At 43.2% G+C, this 18438-nt stretch overlaps 2 protein-coding genes across 2 annotated transcripts in view; one reads left to right on the top strand and one right to left on the bottom strand.

The window, feature by feature from the left end:
• LOC129704981 (uncharacterized) overlaps nt 1-5132 on the top strand; it is a 30712-nt gene extending 25580 nt beyond the window's left edge. Inside the window, exon 8 of the mRNA XM_055648347.1 lies at nt 4750-5132. Coding sequence (XP_055504322.1) covers nt 4750-4759 — 10 coding nt within the window. The 3' untranslated portion in view covers nt 4760-5132. The remainder of the gene's footprint in view (nt 1-4749) is intronic.
• Nucleotides 1960-18079, bottom strand: LOC129704983 (dipeptidase 1-like). The gene is made up of 10 exons (XM_055648348.1): nt 17688-18079; nt 15546-15672; nt 12794-12926; nt 12471-12621; nt 11409-11478; nt 10331-10507; nt 8278-8362; nt 8123-8198; nt 7896-8031; nt 1960-3024 (listed from the first exon to the last, which is right to left on the bottom strand). Exons 1-10 carry the CDS (start codon nt 17810-17812, stop codon nt 2851-2853), a joined length of 1254 nt encoding a protein of 417 aa, XP_055504323.1. The 5' UTR covers nt 17813-18079; the 3' UTR covers nt 1960-2850.
• Nucleotides 18080-18438: the final 359 nt, after the last annotated feature.

Genomic DNA, 18438 nt, shown 5'->3' with positions numbered 1-18438 from the left:
TTTGTATTTTTCCTGTTTTTATTCATCTTCTGTTTGTATCTCCTGCACAATCAGTAAACAAGCATCACTCCACCCTCTCTCAGCACCACATGCCTCAGTCTGATCTCGGTTTTCAACCTCTCACTGCTGTTCCCTTTCTTTTCCCCACTCCTCTCTATTCCCTGAAATTTAAAACACGTTTGATTTTCTCAGTTCAGTTGAAAGATCATCGACCTGAGCTGTTTTCACTATTTCTCTCAATAATGCCCACCTGCCACCTCTGTATTTACAGTATTTCATATTTCGAACAAGTGTATGTTTTTGCTCATGAATATTTTTTGACCATGAACAGTCTGTTCTCGCCTCTCTGCTCCATCACCAGACTTGCTTCGCCCTCTCCCCTCATTATCTGGAGCGTCTCCAGCAGTGACTCAGTCTCTTGAGTATCTGTCCTCCACCTCCACCTCTCTGTTATGAAGATCTTGGTAACGTTGGCCTTGTCCATTGAGTTAGCTTCCCCACTAGCAACATGACCTGCAGTGTTGCCTGTTGCCTCTATAATCTAGGCTTCTAGCTTCTAGCTGTGCTCTTCGGTGACACTTATTGCCCCACTTGTGTACCTTGCGCTCTTGCTTCCCGTTCCGACCTTTCTTTTTGCATGGAGAGTGGTCCCGGAGGCTCGAATCCCAATATATATATATTTTTCCTCTGACACCATGTAATGTGTTCCTTAGGACCTTGTTGTTTGTCACTAGCACAATGAATACACGTCCGACATCATGTAGGAAAAGTTTAATCTGCAATGACTAAAACTTCCAGAAGGTCACGACCTCAGTCACGAGGCACAGGTACATTTGCCATCTTCTGCTTTTGGCCTCAATGGACACTGGCATTTACATTACATATTACATTACATATACATCACAAATTCCATTCTGATACATTCAATGATAGTACATTACAAATACATCACAGCCTCTATACCTTCCGTTGCCTGAGTTTTCAGAGCACATGCTCCTCATGCTCCAGAAGACTCACGACGAACCTCTTCTGCTTACTATCAAGTTCATTTCTCTTTTTAGATGTTATCATAGACAATCTAGGCACACACCATCTGAACCCTAGCTGAACTCCTGCCCGCTCATTCACTCTATTTACACCAGAACACCCCTAATCCTATCTTAGCTACCACTGAAACATTACCACCCACTCCAAAATTATCCTCCCCACTTGCTCACCAACCAATTATGACATAAAGGCCATTTGACCCATCAGATCCCTGCCAGCTCTCAGCAGCTGAATCAGTGATGGGACAGAGACTGAAGATAACTAGCAATATAAACAAAAGTGGCCCAAGCAAATACTACAACTGGAGGTGTTTAGGATGTGAAAAGCACTGCCACAGGTGACAGTGGAGGAAGACTCAGCATGACAACTTTCAGAAAGGGCCTGGATAGGTACCTGAAGGTAATGGGCCAAATGTAAATGGCGCTGGCAGGTTGGCTTGTCCACTGGATCAGGATAGACTCGATGGGCGAATGGCCTGCACCTGAGCCATAACCATTTTGTGATTCTGTAATTCTTTTCATCTTATTTTGAGATCTTGTACAACTTTCGAAGATTATTATCTGTGCGAGTGGTCTGTGTGAGTGAGAGCGTTTAAGAAGGAACTGCAGATGCTGGAAAATCGAAGGTAGACAAAAGTGCTGGAGAATCTCAGCGGGTGCAGCAGCATCTATGGAGCGAAGGAAATAGACAACGTTACGGGCCGAAACCCTTTGGGTTTCGGCTCGAAACCCTTTGGGTTTCGGATTCCTCCCGAAACGTTGCCTATTTCCTACCGGTTTCGGCCCGAAACTTTGCCTATTTCCCAAGGGATTCCTCCCGAAACGTTGCCTATTTCCTACCGGTTTCGGCCCGAAACGTTGCCTATTTCCCAAGGGATTCCTCCCGAAACGTTGCCTATTTCCTATTTCCCGAAACGTTGCCTATTTCCCAAGGGATTCCTCCCGAAACGTTGCCTATTTCCTACCGGTTTCAGCCCGAAACGTTGCCTATTTCCCAAGGGATTCCTCCCGAAACGTTGCCTATTTCCTTCGCTCCATAGATGCTGCTGCACCCGCTGAGATTCTCCAGCACTTTTGTCGACCAGTGTGAGTGAGAGCATTGGTACACTCCTGTGGAACAGTCCATTAGGGTTTAAAACTAGTTCTAAATCTTTCAACTTAGGCTTGTGAGACTGAAGAAAAAACCCCATAATTTTGACGAAGAGAATAATAATGACTATTTAGCAACCCGAAGCGCATTCTACGAACTGCGACTGGATTTACTAAAATATGAAAACCCATTTCAACAATCTGCAATGGAAAGTGTGCTGATCCATTATATGGGGCAGTCAAAAGGGTCTCTTGCAGCAATCAAAGAGCTGACTGATCACTACTGTCATTAAAGTGCTGCTTCATTCATCCTGAGAAACATTTGTCTTCTTTGGTAGTGTTATATAAATTTGAATGAATGATTACATATATTTGTACATTAATATGTTGCATCATCCGTTGTCAACATTTCACAGAACATTGCAAAGTGTGTGTGTGTACAGAAATTCTCCTGGCTGAATCACTGTCCACAAGACCCTAGCATATTATAAAATGTAAGCTCAATCAAGAGGTACATTATAGCAGTCTTAAATGGCCATGAAAATAAACCTGTTTTTCATCTAAGTGAGGATTGGGAAGTTTATGTTCAGGTGCTTGGAGATATATACAGTAATTCAGGGAACGTGTTAAGAGTAGATGCTTTTTTCCTAATTCATTTCTTATAATGGTGATTATACGAGTCCCTCTGTATGTTAATCCATTTATAATATTGTATTTAGTACAGTGTTATGATTAGTAATGAAACAACGAGCATGACTGTGTTGGTAATGTGACTGGTGCAGGGAGGGGCTGCAGGAGACCTGAGAATTGTTCTGCACGTACTCTGCACCTTATCCTGAGAAATGACGGCGTTTGATGGCTGGTTGGTTTCCTGAAGCTGCTTGCTTACCTGCAAAACAAAATATTATCCAGTTAACCTCACAGATAGCATTATTCAATTAACACAATAGGGAAGAAACAGCATCTTACTGTCATTACAATGTCACGTTACCACCCACTATAATACATTTAATTCATATTTTAACAATTGCAAAGACTAAACCTCATCCAGAAGATCCTGCTTGAGATCTTACATTCTCCTCAGCCTTCTCTTCCTTCTCATAAGTTCGATAATGGAACCCTCTCATTGTACAACCAAATTAAAGAAATAAAGATCAAATTGAGTTAAAAAAATAAGCAGCCAATTAAAGAAAAACTGTTTCAATAATAATTCAAAGCAGAAATAATGCTGCACTACATTTATAACTGTTCACTTTCTGGCTACAAGATGTTAGTTGGTAACTGGAAGCATTATTAGGAGCAATATCACATAACTTGACCATTCAGTAAGATCATGGCTCTTGTTATTGCAACCTCAATCCTATATGCCCATCTAACTGGTAACCATCTCCCTTGCTGATCAAAAATCACACTTCCTTAAAAATATCAAACTATTCTGAATAGACATTGTGGGCCGAATGGCCTGTTCCTGTGCTGTACTGTTCTATGTTCCATCTATCACGCTTGTAGAGTTCCAATAACTCATGACCTTCTGAGAGAAAATACTTTACATCCACTGTGCCTTAAAGAGAACTGGTTCTGGATTCTCGTCATCTGGAGTTTCCATGTTTCAATGGTATCACATCTCATACTCTTGTGAACTCCACGATCATAAACCTCACCTATGGTTATCATTCCTCCTATGATAATATCCCCATTCTAGGTCTGTCTCAGCCATTAGCCACAAACACATGGGGAATAGAGAGTGTGAATCTCTGGAACTCTCTGCCACAGAAGGTAGTTGAGGCCACAGTTCATTGGCTATATTTAAGAGGGAGTTAGATGTGGCCCTTGTGGCTAAAGGGATCAGGAGGTATGGAGAGAAGGCAGGGATGGGATACTGAGTTGGATGATCAGCCATGATCATATTGAATGGCGGTGCAGGCTCGAAGGGCCGAATGGCCTACTCCTGCACCTATTTTCTATGTTTGTATATTTCTAATAGTATTAACATACACATCAATCAGCAGCTTATGGCCAGTGGAGATATGCTGTCACTTGCAAATTGCTACAGCTTACTGTCTGATCTGCAACTTTCATTTGTTCATTGTTGTTACATTGCGTTTTGAAACCAGCTATAACAACTGCTTTAAAAAGTAAGCTTTAAAACATATGGATGTCGGAGATAAGAAAAGGTTTCCCATTTCAGCCACTTTAATTCACATTCCTTAAAGTCATATAGCTGAATTGCACATAGATAGGCATCATGGGCCACCTTGTCCATGCCACCCAAATTGGCATCCTGGGCTAGTCTCGTTTGTCTGCCTTTGGCCCATGGCCGTCCGACCCCCATCCAAATATCTGGATCCGTCCTTGTTGGTGCTTGCTCTATCTCATTAGTCAAACAGGCCTTGGTCCCATAGCTCACCTGTTGTCTACCTGCCTGCACTTCACCATTATCACCCCAAACCCGACACTCGCAAGAACAAATATCTTCATGGAAGAGCATGGCAAATTGCAGGACACACAAGATGCCCCATTGCAGAACCTTATGGGCACTGATGTTAAAAGTACTAGAATCTGAAAAATGTACCATTAATATTACTGTACCATGTATTTTTATGGTATTTTCCAGCCCAAGATAAACATGGAGACTGCTTGAAGTAATACCAATGGAAATAGAGGATTGCATTTTCTCTTGTAAGCAGCACCCTAAAAGTCCCCGTGTAACGAAACAGCATGTCGATTGCAGTAGCCTCTGGTCAAAGCATGGGAGGCTGGTTGCTTGAAGATGTCAGAATCAGTGGTGGTCACACTTTGTCTTTTGTTGTTAAATTGAGTAATTATTTCAATAAACTTCTTTTAATTGTGCAAATAACAATGCTATATAATATATTTCTGTGAAGTGTATTGCAATCAAATATCCTGTTATGGCTTAGGTTTAACTAGGCTCACATTACCATTGCCCCTCAAGGCATTTATTTAGACACATGGTGGAAGGAAATTATTTGATGAGAAACCTCAGTCTAAATGAGACTAGGGGAAAATACGTGTTCGGCACGGACTTGAAGGGCCGAGATGGCCTGTTTCCGTGCTGTAACTGTTATATGGTTATATAAATCAGGGGAAATGTTCATGTTAGTGATCATGTTAGGCATTTCTGCTGCCTCATCATCCTGCCACCCTTCTTGTTATCTAAACAATGGGAGATTAGGAGGATCTAAGGTTTATTCGAGAACAGCTCACATACTTTGTGTATGCAATACAACAAATCATTAGGAAAATTAACTGAATGCTATTATTTATTGCCAGACAAATCAAATGCAAAAGTGGGAAGTTTCTGCTTGGGTTGTACAGGGCAGTGTGGAGCCCACCTCCTCCAACCTCATCTACTGTATCCATTCTTCAAGATGTGGACTCTTATACATCAGTGAGACCAAACATAGACTGGGCGAACGTTTCACTGAACACCTTCACTCAGTCTGCATGGATCTACCTGATCTCCCGGTTGCTAAACATTTTAATTCTCCTTCCCATTTCCACACCGACCTTTCTGTCCTAAGTCTCCTCCATTGTCAGAGTGAGGCTAAACGCAAATTGGAGGAACAGCATCTCATATGTTGCTTGGGCAGCTTACAGCCCAGTGCTATGAATATTGATTTCTCTCACTTCAGGTAGCCCCGGCATTCCCTCTCTCTCTATCCCTCCCTCACCCAAATCTTGTTTTCACCTAACAAACAGCTAACAATGGCCAGTTTCCTAGATCATTGTTACCTTTTTGCATCTTTCATTCATTGTCCTCTATCTCTACATCACCGTCTATATCTCTCGTTTCTCTCAGTCTGAAGAAGGGTCTCGACCCGAAAAGTCACCCATTCCTTCTCTCCAGTGATGCTGCCTGATCCGTTGAGTTACTCCAGCATTTGTGTCTATCTTCGAACATTCTCACAGGGCTCCGCACAATCCTGGTCAACTTGTTTAAAGACAGTTTCCTACACGTTAACAGCAGTTCAGATGCTTTAATGCCCCTGTCCCACTTAGGAAACCTGAACGGAAATCCCTGGAGACTTTGCGCCCCACCCAAGGTTTCCGTGCGGTTCCCGGAGGTTTTTGTCAGTCTCCCTAATGGTCAAAAGTGGTTTCCGCTTCTTCTATGTTCCGGCGATTATTTCAAAAAATTCGAAACCGGCCGCGACTAAAAATAGGTTGCTGTTTTAAAAATCGGTAATTTTTTAGTCAAAGCCGGTTGCAATGCTAGTTGAAGGTGGTTGCCGGAGGTTGCAGGTAGTGGAAGGTCTACCTCCGACAAAAACCTCTGGGAACCGCACGGAAACCTTGGGTGGGGCGCAAAGTCTCCAGGGGTTTCCGTTCAGGTTTCCTAAGTGGGACAGGGGCTTAAGTGGGACAGAGGCATTACTGGGCTAATACCTGGGACGGGAAATATCCCGTGGGGAAGGGTGGACAGCTAGTCTTGTAGCAGCTGATTCTAGCAAAGTGAGACACAACTTGAAGACCCAAGTGATGAGGATCCAAAGTGAATATCTAGATCTGAGACAATATCACCATTAAAGCTTTGGAGACAAGGATTGTTCTCAGACAGTCAGTAGCAAGGGAGTGGAAAGGATACCAATGGTGATTAGAAGTTTGTGGTTACAGTAATACTAACTATGATCTTATCAAATCAGTGGGACATTAAGGGGCCATGGGACCTCCTCCTGACCCTGATCATATCTCTGTAAGTCACCTTCTTATAGAAGTGAAATTAAAGATCTGTTCCAACATTGCTCTGCACTTGCATAAATGTTGGTACAACTCTACTTTTCTGTTCCTAATTTGAAAAAAAAATCATCAACCTTTGGTGCTAACCCAATCTGTCTCCCGACTGATGCCTCCAGACCATCTCAGCACGTCAGTATTTCCTGTTCTCACTTCAAATTTCCAACATACAAAATATTGAACTATTGTATAAACTAAATAGCTGTGCATTGTGTCTGTATCCAGGCCCCAATGTTGCTGAGTGAATGATCATGGAAGCACCAAATGTACCTGTAACAAACATCCTGGTGATTGACTAATTCTTCCATTCCAATTCCCATGTCAAAATCTCAATGCAATAACCCTTTTAAAAATATGGCCTCAACTTCTTCATAAAGTCGGCGCCCTGTATGTGGCGAATCTTTGCGTACCTTGAGTAGGCAAAACAAAGAATATCTCTGACTTGTCACATGTGACAAAGCATCATTCATTCACTCATTCATTCATCAAAGGCATAAACATGACCATCTGAAAACACCCTGATTTATAAAGCCACTAATAGATGATGGTTTGGTTGTGATATAACTTCCATAGAATGTAAATGTAACAATACATCACTGATTAATATAATCAAATTCATAAGGTAGACAAAAATGCTGGAGAAATTCTTTTATTCTGTTTGAAATAAAGAATTAAATTAAATTAAAATTAAACTCAGCGGGCGCAGCAGCATCTATGGAGAGAAGGAAATAAGCAAAGTTTCGGGCCGAAACCCTTCTTCAGACTGAAACATTCGGCCTGAAACGTTGCCTATTTCCTTCGCTCCATAGATGCTGCTGCACCCGCTGAGTTTCTCCAGCATTTTTATCTACCTTCGATTTTCCAGCTTCTGCAGTTCCTTCTTAAACAATCAAATTCATAATGTACTGCAGTTGCCCATATAACCATATAACAATTACAGCATGGAAACAGACCATTCGTAATGATAAAGCTGGTCGTTGTGAACATTTACAATAAACTACTCACTTCTTCAGCTTTCTTAAAGACTCGTAAGATGTTTAAACCAAGCAGCTTTTTAATGTCAATTTCCGTCCAGTTACGCAAAAGAAGCTCGGCAATCAAATCAGGATATTTTGAAACATCTTCCAGACCAACAGGTCCCCTTTTAAAACAAAAAAAAAAAGACTTTGTTGTAGATGCAACAAATGAATAATTCTAAAGTGAGAAATCAGAAATGGCTGTAAACTTTGTACCTTTCAATGCCGTCAAAGTCACTCCCAATGCCCACGTAATCTGCACCAGCAACATGTCTAATGTAATCAAGATGATCTAAATTAAAACAAAAACATTGAGAGAATGCAGAAAATGTCCTCGGGCCTTTGATGAAACAGCTGCTTGTTATACTAACCTGCCACTTGGGACAAGGTAGCTGTTTCTTCACAAGAAATAAAGTTGGGATAAAAATTTACCATCACAATCCCCGAATTGTTTGCCTGAAAAATAAAGCAGATGGCCCAATGAAACTGAAGAGTAAACCACGGGGTAGGTATTACTTGTAAGATGCTTTTCCTGGTGACAATTGGGTGGTCTCTCTTGGACCCACAATACCTCTACTCTGATCAAGAAGGCTCATCAGCGTCTCTTCTTCCTGAGGAGACTGAAGAAGGTCCATCTGTCTCCTCAGATCCTGGTGAACTTCTACCGCTGCACCATCGAGAGCATCCTTACCAACTGCATCACAGTATGGTATGGCAACTGCTCTGTCTCCGACCGGAAGGCATTGCAGAGGGTGGTGAAAATTGCCCAACGCATCACCGGTTCCACGCTCCCCTCCATTGAGTCTGTCCAAAGCAAGCGCTGTCTGCGGAGGGCGCTCAGCATCGCCAAGGACTGCTCTCACCCCAACCATGGACTGTTTACCCTCCTACCATCCGGGAGGCGCTACAGGTCTCTCCGTTGCCGAACCAGCAGGTCGAGGAACAGCTTCTTTCCGGCGGCTGTCACTCTACTCAACAACGTACCTCGGTGACTGCCAATCACCACCCCCCCCCCCGGACACTTATTATTTTTTTTATTCAAATCGTTTGCTATGTCGCTCTTCAAGGGAGATGCTAAATGCATTTCGTTGTCTCTGTACTGTACACTGACAATGACAATTAAAATTGAATCTGAATCTGAATCTGAATCTGGTGCCATCGAGCCTCGCCAGCAGCTGTCTGACCTTTCACCCTTTTTGTTATTTTTAGTGTGTCTATAAGTATGTTTTTAAAGTTTTCTTCGTCTTTTCTATGTGGGGGTGGGTGGGGGAATAGGGGGAAACCGTTTCCCAGTCACTTACCTGGATGGAGATGCGTCTTTTCTCCGAGTCACATCTTCACCCCCCCTCCCCCGCGGCCTACCAACTGGATTGGCGCAGCCTTTCCTACCGGAGACCGGCCACAGCTTCAACTAGTGTGGGCCTACTGATTAACACCGTGAAGCTGTGGTTTACGGAGCTTCCAGCCGCGGGCTGCGCTGACTTTAACATCGCGGCGTCCTGGGACCTTTTGCTGAGGATCGTCAGTGTTGGAGCTCCACCCAGCTCGGCCTGTGGACTTGGAAGCCGCGGTCTCCAGTAAGAAGTGGCCGATTCGGAAACTCTAAGTCGCTGAATGTGTTCTTCCGTTCCAACGTTGGAGATCCGATCGTCCTAGCGAGAGGGCTTGTACATCGGACCGCCGTAGCGGCGACTGCGGAGGGTTCAAGGCCCCGACCATGGGTGAACAATGAGGAAGATGACTGAACTTTATTGACTTCCCTCACAGTGGGAAACGTTGATTCCGCTGTGTGGGGATGTTCATGTTAAACTCTATTGTGTATTGTGTTATTTTTATTCGTACGGCTGTAAGGTAACTCAAATCTCACGGTACCAATTGGTGCGTGTGTCAATAAATGTAACTTGAACTTGAGTAGAAAGATGGGAGTACAATGCAAATTTGTTAGACTGATTACAGAGTTGATACCCTCTGGTGTTCAGAAGTGTGGCAGATATTTCACTGAATCAAAAAGATTTTGAGGGGATTTGTAGATTAAATGCTGCAAAGATGTTTCTACAGGCGAAATCTAGAAGTCGTAGACTCGGAATCAAAGATTTGCCATTTAAAACGAAAGTAAGGAGAAATATCTCCTTTCAGAGCATGTAAACATGTGGACATCTCTACCTAGGGAGCTGTCATTAAGTGTAGTCAAGGCAGGGATAGGTGGATTTTTCAACCACAGAAGGAATCAAGGGGTTAATGGGGATAGGGCAGCAAAGATCAGACCACCCACGATGTCAGTGAATGGCAGAACAACACTGGGCTACATGGCTCCTTTGCTGTCATTGGTAGATTTATAAAGGTTGGTATCATTTACTTGTCATGATTGTATTTCCAGATCATGTATTTATTTTAGTTGGTAATATAATTGACACCATCTCATACCAGTTTACGTAGAACATCATCCTGGACGTTCCTGTAGTTTTGGCACAGAGCAAATGCGGAGGAATGGCTGAAAATGACGGGAGCGGCTGATACTTCCAGCGCAGCCAGAGCTGTTTCCTTGGAGACGTGGGACAGGTCAACTAACATTCCCAGACGATTCATTTCTTTCACAACTTCCTGAAAGACAAACACTGCAAACATTTCATACGTCCTTGTCTTTCAGCACGGAGTTCAAGTTCAAGTGAGTTTATTGTCATGTGTCCCTGAATAGGATAATGAAATTCTTGCTTTGCTTAAGCACACAGAAAAATAGTAGGCATTTACTACAAAACAGATAAATGTGTCCATATACCATGATATAAATATATACACACATGAATAAATAAACTGGTAAAGTGCAAATAACAGAAAGTGGTTATTAATTATCAGAGTTTTGTCCGAGCCAGGTTTAATAGCCTGATGGCTGTGGGGAAGTAGCTATTCCTGAACCTGGTTGTTCACGGAAAATAACTACTCGTATTTATGCATCGCATTTAATGGGGAAAAGCATCTTGAGGGGTTAAAATACATAGATCCACCATCATCGATCATGTGCAGGTGTCAGGAAGAGAAACCAAGCCCCTGATTTGGAATGCAAGGAGAAGGGAGAGACTTGGGGATGGGATTGCCAGAGTGCAGGAGAGACAACCAACAATGATGATGTCAAAGGGGGAGAGGAGGAACAAACTGTGTGTGGGTTGGCTTGTAGGATTGGGGTTACAAAAATAAATGAAGTTATAAACTACTAATACTCAAGGTCCAGTGTTTTATATTTGAAGAACTGGGTGGTTCAGAGGTGAAGGATAAATTGAATTGGGTTTCTTGGTCATCCAAAATATTCCAAATGGAATTTAAACTGGAGGTTTACACGGTTTTGTAATGTGTTTTACATGGGTAGTTAGCCGTGTCCTTCCCCCTCCCACACTGCACGCATGTTCACAACATGCAACATCATCTTTACAGGGACACACAACACAAGAGTTGCTCCATTACAAAACACAAAAGCAGCTTTTATTAACTTTGGATATGATTTACTAACTTTTCCAAAATGGGACAATCCTTGGACGCCAGACTTCACAAGGCCACTGTCCACTCTACTGGTGTCTGCCCTGCAAACCGAGAGAAGTGAGAATGAGTGGGACACCTCCATGCGCTGCAATCTACACTTGTGGCAGAGAATGGAGTTGTGACAATAGACAACAGGTGCAGGAGGAGCTATTCGGCCCCTCGAGCCAGCACTGCCATTCAATGTGATCATGGCTGATCACCCCCAATCAGTACCCCGTTCCTGCCTTCTCCCCATATCTCCTGACTCCGCTATCTTTATCTAACTCCCTCTTAAAAGTGTCCAAAGAACCGGCCTCCACCGCCCTCTGAGGCAGAGAATTCCACAGATTCACAACTCTCTGTGTGGAAAAAGTGCTTCCTCATCTCCGTTCTAAATGGCTTACCCCTTATTCTTAAACTGTGACCCCTGGTTCTGGACTCCCCCAACATCGGGAACATGTCTCCTGTCTCTATTGTGTCCAAACCCTTAATAATCTTATATGTTTCAATAAGATTGTTCATTGTTATATGGTTATAAGATCCACTCTCATCCTTCTAAACTCCAGAGTGTACAAGCCCAGCCGCTCCACGTTCTCTCAGCATATGACAGTCCCGCCATCCCGGGAATTAACTTTGTGAACCTACGCTGCACTCCCTCAATAGCAAGAATGTCCTTCCTCAAATTTGTCAAAATTGAGACCAAAACTGCACACAATATTCCAGGTGTGGTCTCACTAGGGCCCTGTACAATTGCAGTAGGACCACTTTGCTCCTATACTCAATACCTCTTGTTATGAAGGCCAACATGCCATTCGCTTTCTTCACTGCCTGTTGTACCTGCATGCTTATTGCATGAAGCATCATTGTGCTTCTGTGGACCAGTCCGACTGATCTTCAGCTGCTGCATTCACAACACCAAGCTCCTCTGCTCAGCGAGTGAACTCCCGCTCATCCACCCGACTGGAACTGGACAAGGAAAATCCGCACAACTCATGTTTACCTACTCACAGGAAACATTGCTATGAATATTAGACCTGATTAAAGAATGTCTTACCATGGTGTGTTGCAGACATGCGTTAATGTCAGGTAACGGACTCCAAGATCATAGAACATTCTCAAAGTTGCTAGGCTGCTGTCGATTCCATGGCCACCTTCCACACCGATAAGGCTGGCTATTTTACCACTACGGAATATTTGCACGATTCCTTTAAAATAATTGGTCAATATTGTTGCATTTTGTACCATTCGATGATTCTACTAACAATAGGCCAGTCTAGCATTTCCCCATCAGCTGCCGGCTCCACAGATTACATACAGCGCATGTACGGTGCATCATTGGTTCATGGGGTAAACATGAAGCATCTTTGCATTACGTACCATCCGCTGTTGTTGCAGGTTGAAAATCGTCCGGGAACATCTCTATCATTCTCTTTATCACGTCTATTTGTTCCAAGGTGCGGCGGACTGCATCTTTGTTCTGTGCAGCACACGGCACATAGGCAACCCAGAACTAATGTAACAAAGCAGAGACACATGAAACTGGACCAGCAGATACGTCACAAGCATGATGGCTTCATTCTCATCTCACCCTAACCCTTATTTCTTAAAGAAGTAATAAACCCCTTTCTAATTACACTTCAACGTGTAAACACATGTTTAAATCAACCACCAATAGTACAACTGACTTTTGTTAGATTTGTGGAACTGACAATGCCAAAGACCACCTGAAGGAGGTGCTGTGTTAAAGGTAATAAAGTGGCATTTGGCTCAATATTGTTCATCAAGGAGAGTTTCTTCTCACAAGAGGAAGAATCTTGCATCCACAAATTGTGGAGATTACTGGGCAACTCATATGTAAACTCAGGTGGGTAGAGAATCGTTTAAATGTTGTGTCAGATGTACACAATCTCTGGAGTGCAGAGAAATGACACTGAGCCCTTAAACCCCAGCTCTGTAGCAGCAGATGGTGGACATGGAAGTACAAAGGAATAGCATTTATAGTCACAGTCATACAGCACGGAAACTGGCCCTTCGGCCCAACATGCCCATGCTGACCAAAAGCCCCATCTACAGTAGTAATCCCACTGTCTAAGTGTCTTTTAAATGTTGTTACATAGAAAATAGGTGCAGGAGTAGGCCATTCGGCCCTTCGAGCCTGCACCGCCATTCAATATGATCATGGCTGATCATCCAACTCAGTATTCTGTACCTGCCTTCTCTCCATACCCCTGATCCCTTTAGCCACAAGGGCCACATCTAACTCCCTCTTAAATATAGCCAATGAACTGGCATTAACTACCTTCTGTGGCGGTGAATTCCAAGGATGTTATGGCAAAAGCCTCAACTCTCTACTCTGGCAGCTCATTCTATACACCCAACACCCTGACTGTGAAAAAGTTGCCCCTCAGGTTCCTATTAAATCTTTCCCCACTCACCTAAACCCATGACCTCTGGTTCTTGATTCCCCTACTCTGGGTATATGACTGTGCATGCACCCTATCCACTCATGACCGTACGCGTCTATAAGATGTGATTCACTCCGTGGACTCTCGGCTGATATCCATCAGTCACATTGGATACTTTGCTTCTTTGTTTCAGCACTTGCAGCATCCAAACATTGGCCACCATCGAGCCCAGATTCCCACATGGTCACTGCATGAATAACTACAGCAATAATTAATACAGCTGGCACCAAACCAAAGCAATAATCTGTTGTTTAAGAAGGAACTGTTGATGCTGGAAAATCGAAGGTAGACAAAAGTGCTGGAGAAACTCAGCGGGTGCGGCAGCATCTATGGAGCGAAGGAAATAGTCAACGTTTCGGGCCGAAACCCAAGGGAGGAGGCTCAGGACAGAAAGGTCAGATTGGGAATGGGAGGGGTAGTTGAAATGCTGAGCAACCGGGAGATTAAGACGGACTGAACGGAGGTGTCCAGCGAAGTGATCGTCGAGCCTGCGCTCAAACAAAACAAACCGATGTAGAGAAGTTGACACCTGGAACAGTGGGTGAGGCAGCATCTATGGAGAGAAGAAATTGGCGACGTTTTGGGTCGAAACCCTTCTTCAGACTGATGTCGGGGGGGGGGGGGGGGGAAGAAAGGAAGTAAGGGGAGACAGTAGGACTTGTGGGAGAACTGGGAAGGGGGAGGGGAAGGAGGGAGAAAGCAAGGGCTATCTACTGCATCTGCTGTTCCAGGTGTCAACTTCTCTACATTGGTGGGACCAAGCGCAGGCTCGGGGATCACTTCGCTGAACACCTCCATTCAGTCCGTCTTAACCTACCTGATCTCCCGGTTGCTCAGCACTTCAACTCCCCCGCCCATTCCCAATCTGACCTTTCTGTCCTGGGCCTCCTCCATTGTCAGAGTGAGGCCCAGCGCAAAATGACTTCTTTAATTTTATATAACCTTTGCCCTCCTTCCCCTCCCCAGTTCTCCCAAAAGTCCAATGTCTCCGCCTATTTCCTTTCTTTTCCCGACATCAGTCTGAAGAAGGGTCTTGACCCGAAACGTCGCCAATCCCTTCTCTCCATAGATGCTGCCTCACCCGCTGAGTTTCTCCAGCATTTTTGTCTACCTTCGATTTTTCCAGCATCTGCAGTTCTTTCTTAAAGAATCAGAAGTTGGATGACTCACCTGACACTACAAACCAACCAAGCCCACCATGGAACTATCACATCCAGGACCACTACCACCAAGAGGAATCACACCATTCTAAATATTTTGATGTTCATCTCTTATTGGCAAGTCTAAATCCTGGAACTCACAATCCAATCCCATCGTGGAGCAGCTTTCACCAGGTGAGCACTTCCCTGGCAGGGCAAGAATGATGATGGTGCATCCTTGCCATACACGCCTGCATAGTCTCATCTTCTGAAAGGAGCAATGATGTGTATGCAATGGGCTTTAGCATATATTGTTAGTTTAACAATAACCCTTTTCCTTTTGTTTGTGGTGATTTGAATACAATGCCTTAAGTGATAAAGGATTACTGGCCTGATCTTGTATAAAACTCTGTTCTAAACTTGTTAATGGCCCAGATTATTTTGTAACTAATGGCCCTACTGCATAAACATAGATTGACAGATGGGAGAAGGAAGAGGTGAGAGTTGGGATGAGAACTCTTGTACCTGAGCACCAACCAAACCGGCCCGGAGCTTCTTCAGGTTGGTCTGAGTAACATTCCACGTGTTGAGGTCCACAGCAGAAAGATCGTTACGCACCCTCTTCATCAGCTGCCACGGAAGGTCATTGTGCCTGAAATAAGGAAAATTAACATTGAAAACAAAGTGGATCCTTACATAATGACAGGTTAAAAATTGTGCTCAATAATTGGGGATTAAAAGAGCAACAGGTACAGCATCCAGTCCCTGAGCAAGTGTAGCCTGTAGAAATATTGAACAGAAGCATTGATTATTCTGCCGAAGATAGACACAAAATGCTGGAGTAGCTCAGCGGGACAGGTAGCATCTCAGGAGAGAAGGAATGGGTGCTGTTTCGGGTCGACACCCTTCTTCAGATTCATCTGCGATATGACAGACGCAGAAATCCATTTCCAAAGCTGCACTAGAGAAAACCTGCTGAAATATGCACAATTTGTCAGGTAAAACCACAGTTGTGAAACGAGACAATGTTTCAGGTTGAAGATCTTTCATCGGAATAGAAGAGGCCATATTCTAGACAGATTTGGACAGGACCCATCTACAGGCAAGCCGACCTCGCACCACCCGGCGTGGCTTTAATGGCCGCGGGACAATCGCCATCGCCAGCCGGGGGCCATGACTTTGACATCGGGGGGGGGGGGGAGAGTGCAGTGGAGAGATAAGTTTATTTGGCCTTCCATCACAGCAATGTGATGGATGTTTATGTTAAATGTAATTATTGTTGTGTCTGGGGTCTATTTGTATGTAATGTATGGCTGCAGAAACGGCATTTCGTTTGCACCTCCAGGGGTCCAAATGACAATTAAATTGACTCTGACTCTGACTCTCTGACTCTGAGTTGCCTCTGCGATAAGTTATTGATGAAGCCACCTGGTGGCTGGGTTAAGAAGGACAATGTCACACAAAAGTAAACAACGATGTTAATAAGTCGTCTAAAGCAGATGTGAGCTGGACAATGTTAGTCGGGAGACGGGGACAGAGGTTTCATCCCACTCCTAATGTGAACCGTTACCTGTCTGATGCCCAGGTAGTCTAAGGCACTAAACCACACCTTGTATCTGGGATGTTGTGGACTTTCACACTCAATATCAAATTCAACAATCTCAGATAACTTGTCTTCATCTGCAATGGTAACTGTTTCCCTCTTCACAGACTGTCTGAACATTCCCACAGCTCTGGCCTACACCTCACGGCTTTTTACATTTGCGTTGTTTTCCTTCTCTCCAACGGTCTTCAGCCGATCGTTCATTAGCAGCTTATCTAAATCACCCCAACCCTGGTCTCCTGCTCTCTTGACATATTCCCTTATCCTGTCTATCCCTCCCTGAACCAGAACACTTCCCCCTGTAACACTGCAGCTGGAGGATCCCTGGTTTACAAAATTACATTTTTGGATTTAATTGACATTACCAATGATTCCTGCAAGCAGAATTTGTGTTTTAAAGATAGAGATAAAGATGAAGATGTGCTTTGTTTACATTTGAAAATCTGCTTGATATATACCGGTAAGTAAATTATATGACATGAGACAAGAGAAAAACTCTGTTGCTACTGTAATCGGCTTTATTGAAAGGCACCAAGCTGTGATTATTGTCACGTGCACAAGTTCAGTGGAAGTGCAGGAGAAATTCTTGTTTGCAACAGCAACGCAGGCAGATACAAAAACATAAATGACACAAAATCAACACTTAAATGTAGGTCAAAACAGTAAATAGAATAAACTGCAAAGAAACAAGAAAACAAGATATTATTGAAAGATGTTTCGAATTCAGAGTGAAGTTGGAATCAGGGGAATAGCTGTATTGTCATTAAAACATCAGGTAGGAAATGCAATGGAATATTTTTACTCTGATTTGTTAGAAAGCAGAACTTCTCACCACAAAGAGTAGTCTAAGAACATAACACAAATGCATTTAAGGGGAATCTAGCCAAACAAGGGGTAAAAGTAATGGTATATTCATTCAAATATTATTACAATTGACACTAGTATCTGCCCTTACACGCCACAGGTTTGAAGTTATTCTATAGTTTTTTTTGAGGCAGTGAATAAAACGGTGAAGCAAAAAGTATGAGATTCAGGCTTGACAAAACTAATCTTGTTTAACTCACCCATCAATCAGTGAAGTCTTTTTCATTAACAACTCAGCCTTTTGACGGAAAGTAAGCATAGCTGTGTGCCTTACAAAACCCAGTATTAAAAGTATCAATAACATATTCCAACATTCAAGCGCCATCTCTCCAGGACTTAAAGCTTCTCACACCGACAATGTGTTTCTTGCCATTTGAACTTTCTGCTGCAAAGCCCAGATGTTTACACAATGGTTTTCCATCACAGGAAACACCTAATTTTTGTTAAAATAATTTATGACATCTGTGGACATCCGGCCAATGTAAGTTATATTTTAAGAACTGTTTGGTTTTGGGGCGGTGGGGAGGGAGGGGGGCAAACTGACTTTTTAAATGAGAATGAAAAACCATGTTATTTCTGAGGTAGACAAAATGCTAGAGAAACTCAGCGGGGTGAGGCAGCATCTATCGAGCGAATCAAATAGGCGACGTTTCGGCTTGAGACCCTTCTTCAGATGTTATTTCTGATGTAATTTGAGATAGAAAATTCAATTCTTCTTCCAGAAAATATTTCTTGTCCTTGATTATGCATTTCGTTGTCTCTGTACTGTACACTGACAATGACAATTAAAATTGAATCTGAATCTGAATTAGATGCATTCTTTATGCTGTGAATTTTTAGAAAAGGAACCTAGATTTTACAAAAGATTGTCCACAATTCTGTTACAATCAAGTAATAAGCAAGTTGATAAAGGCTACAAAGGCCTGCTTCACATTCTCCTTGTTTGGATGT

The sequence above is a fragment of the Leucoraja erinacea genome, chromosome 17 (assembly GCF_028641065.1).
Source record: "Leucoraja erinacea ecotype New England chromosome 17, Leri_hhj_1, whole genome shotgun sequence".
Taxonomy (NCBI): domain Eukaryota; kingdom Metazoa; phylum Chordata; class Chondrichthyes; order Rajiformes; family Rajidae; genus Leucoraja; species Leucoraja erinaceus.
The sequence above is the reverse complement of the archived record's forward strand: the minus strand, read 5'-3'. Positions and strand labels throughout refer to the sequence as shown.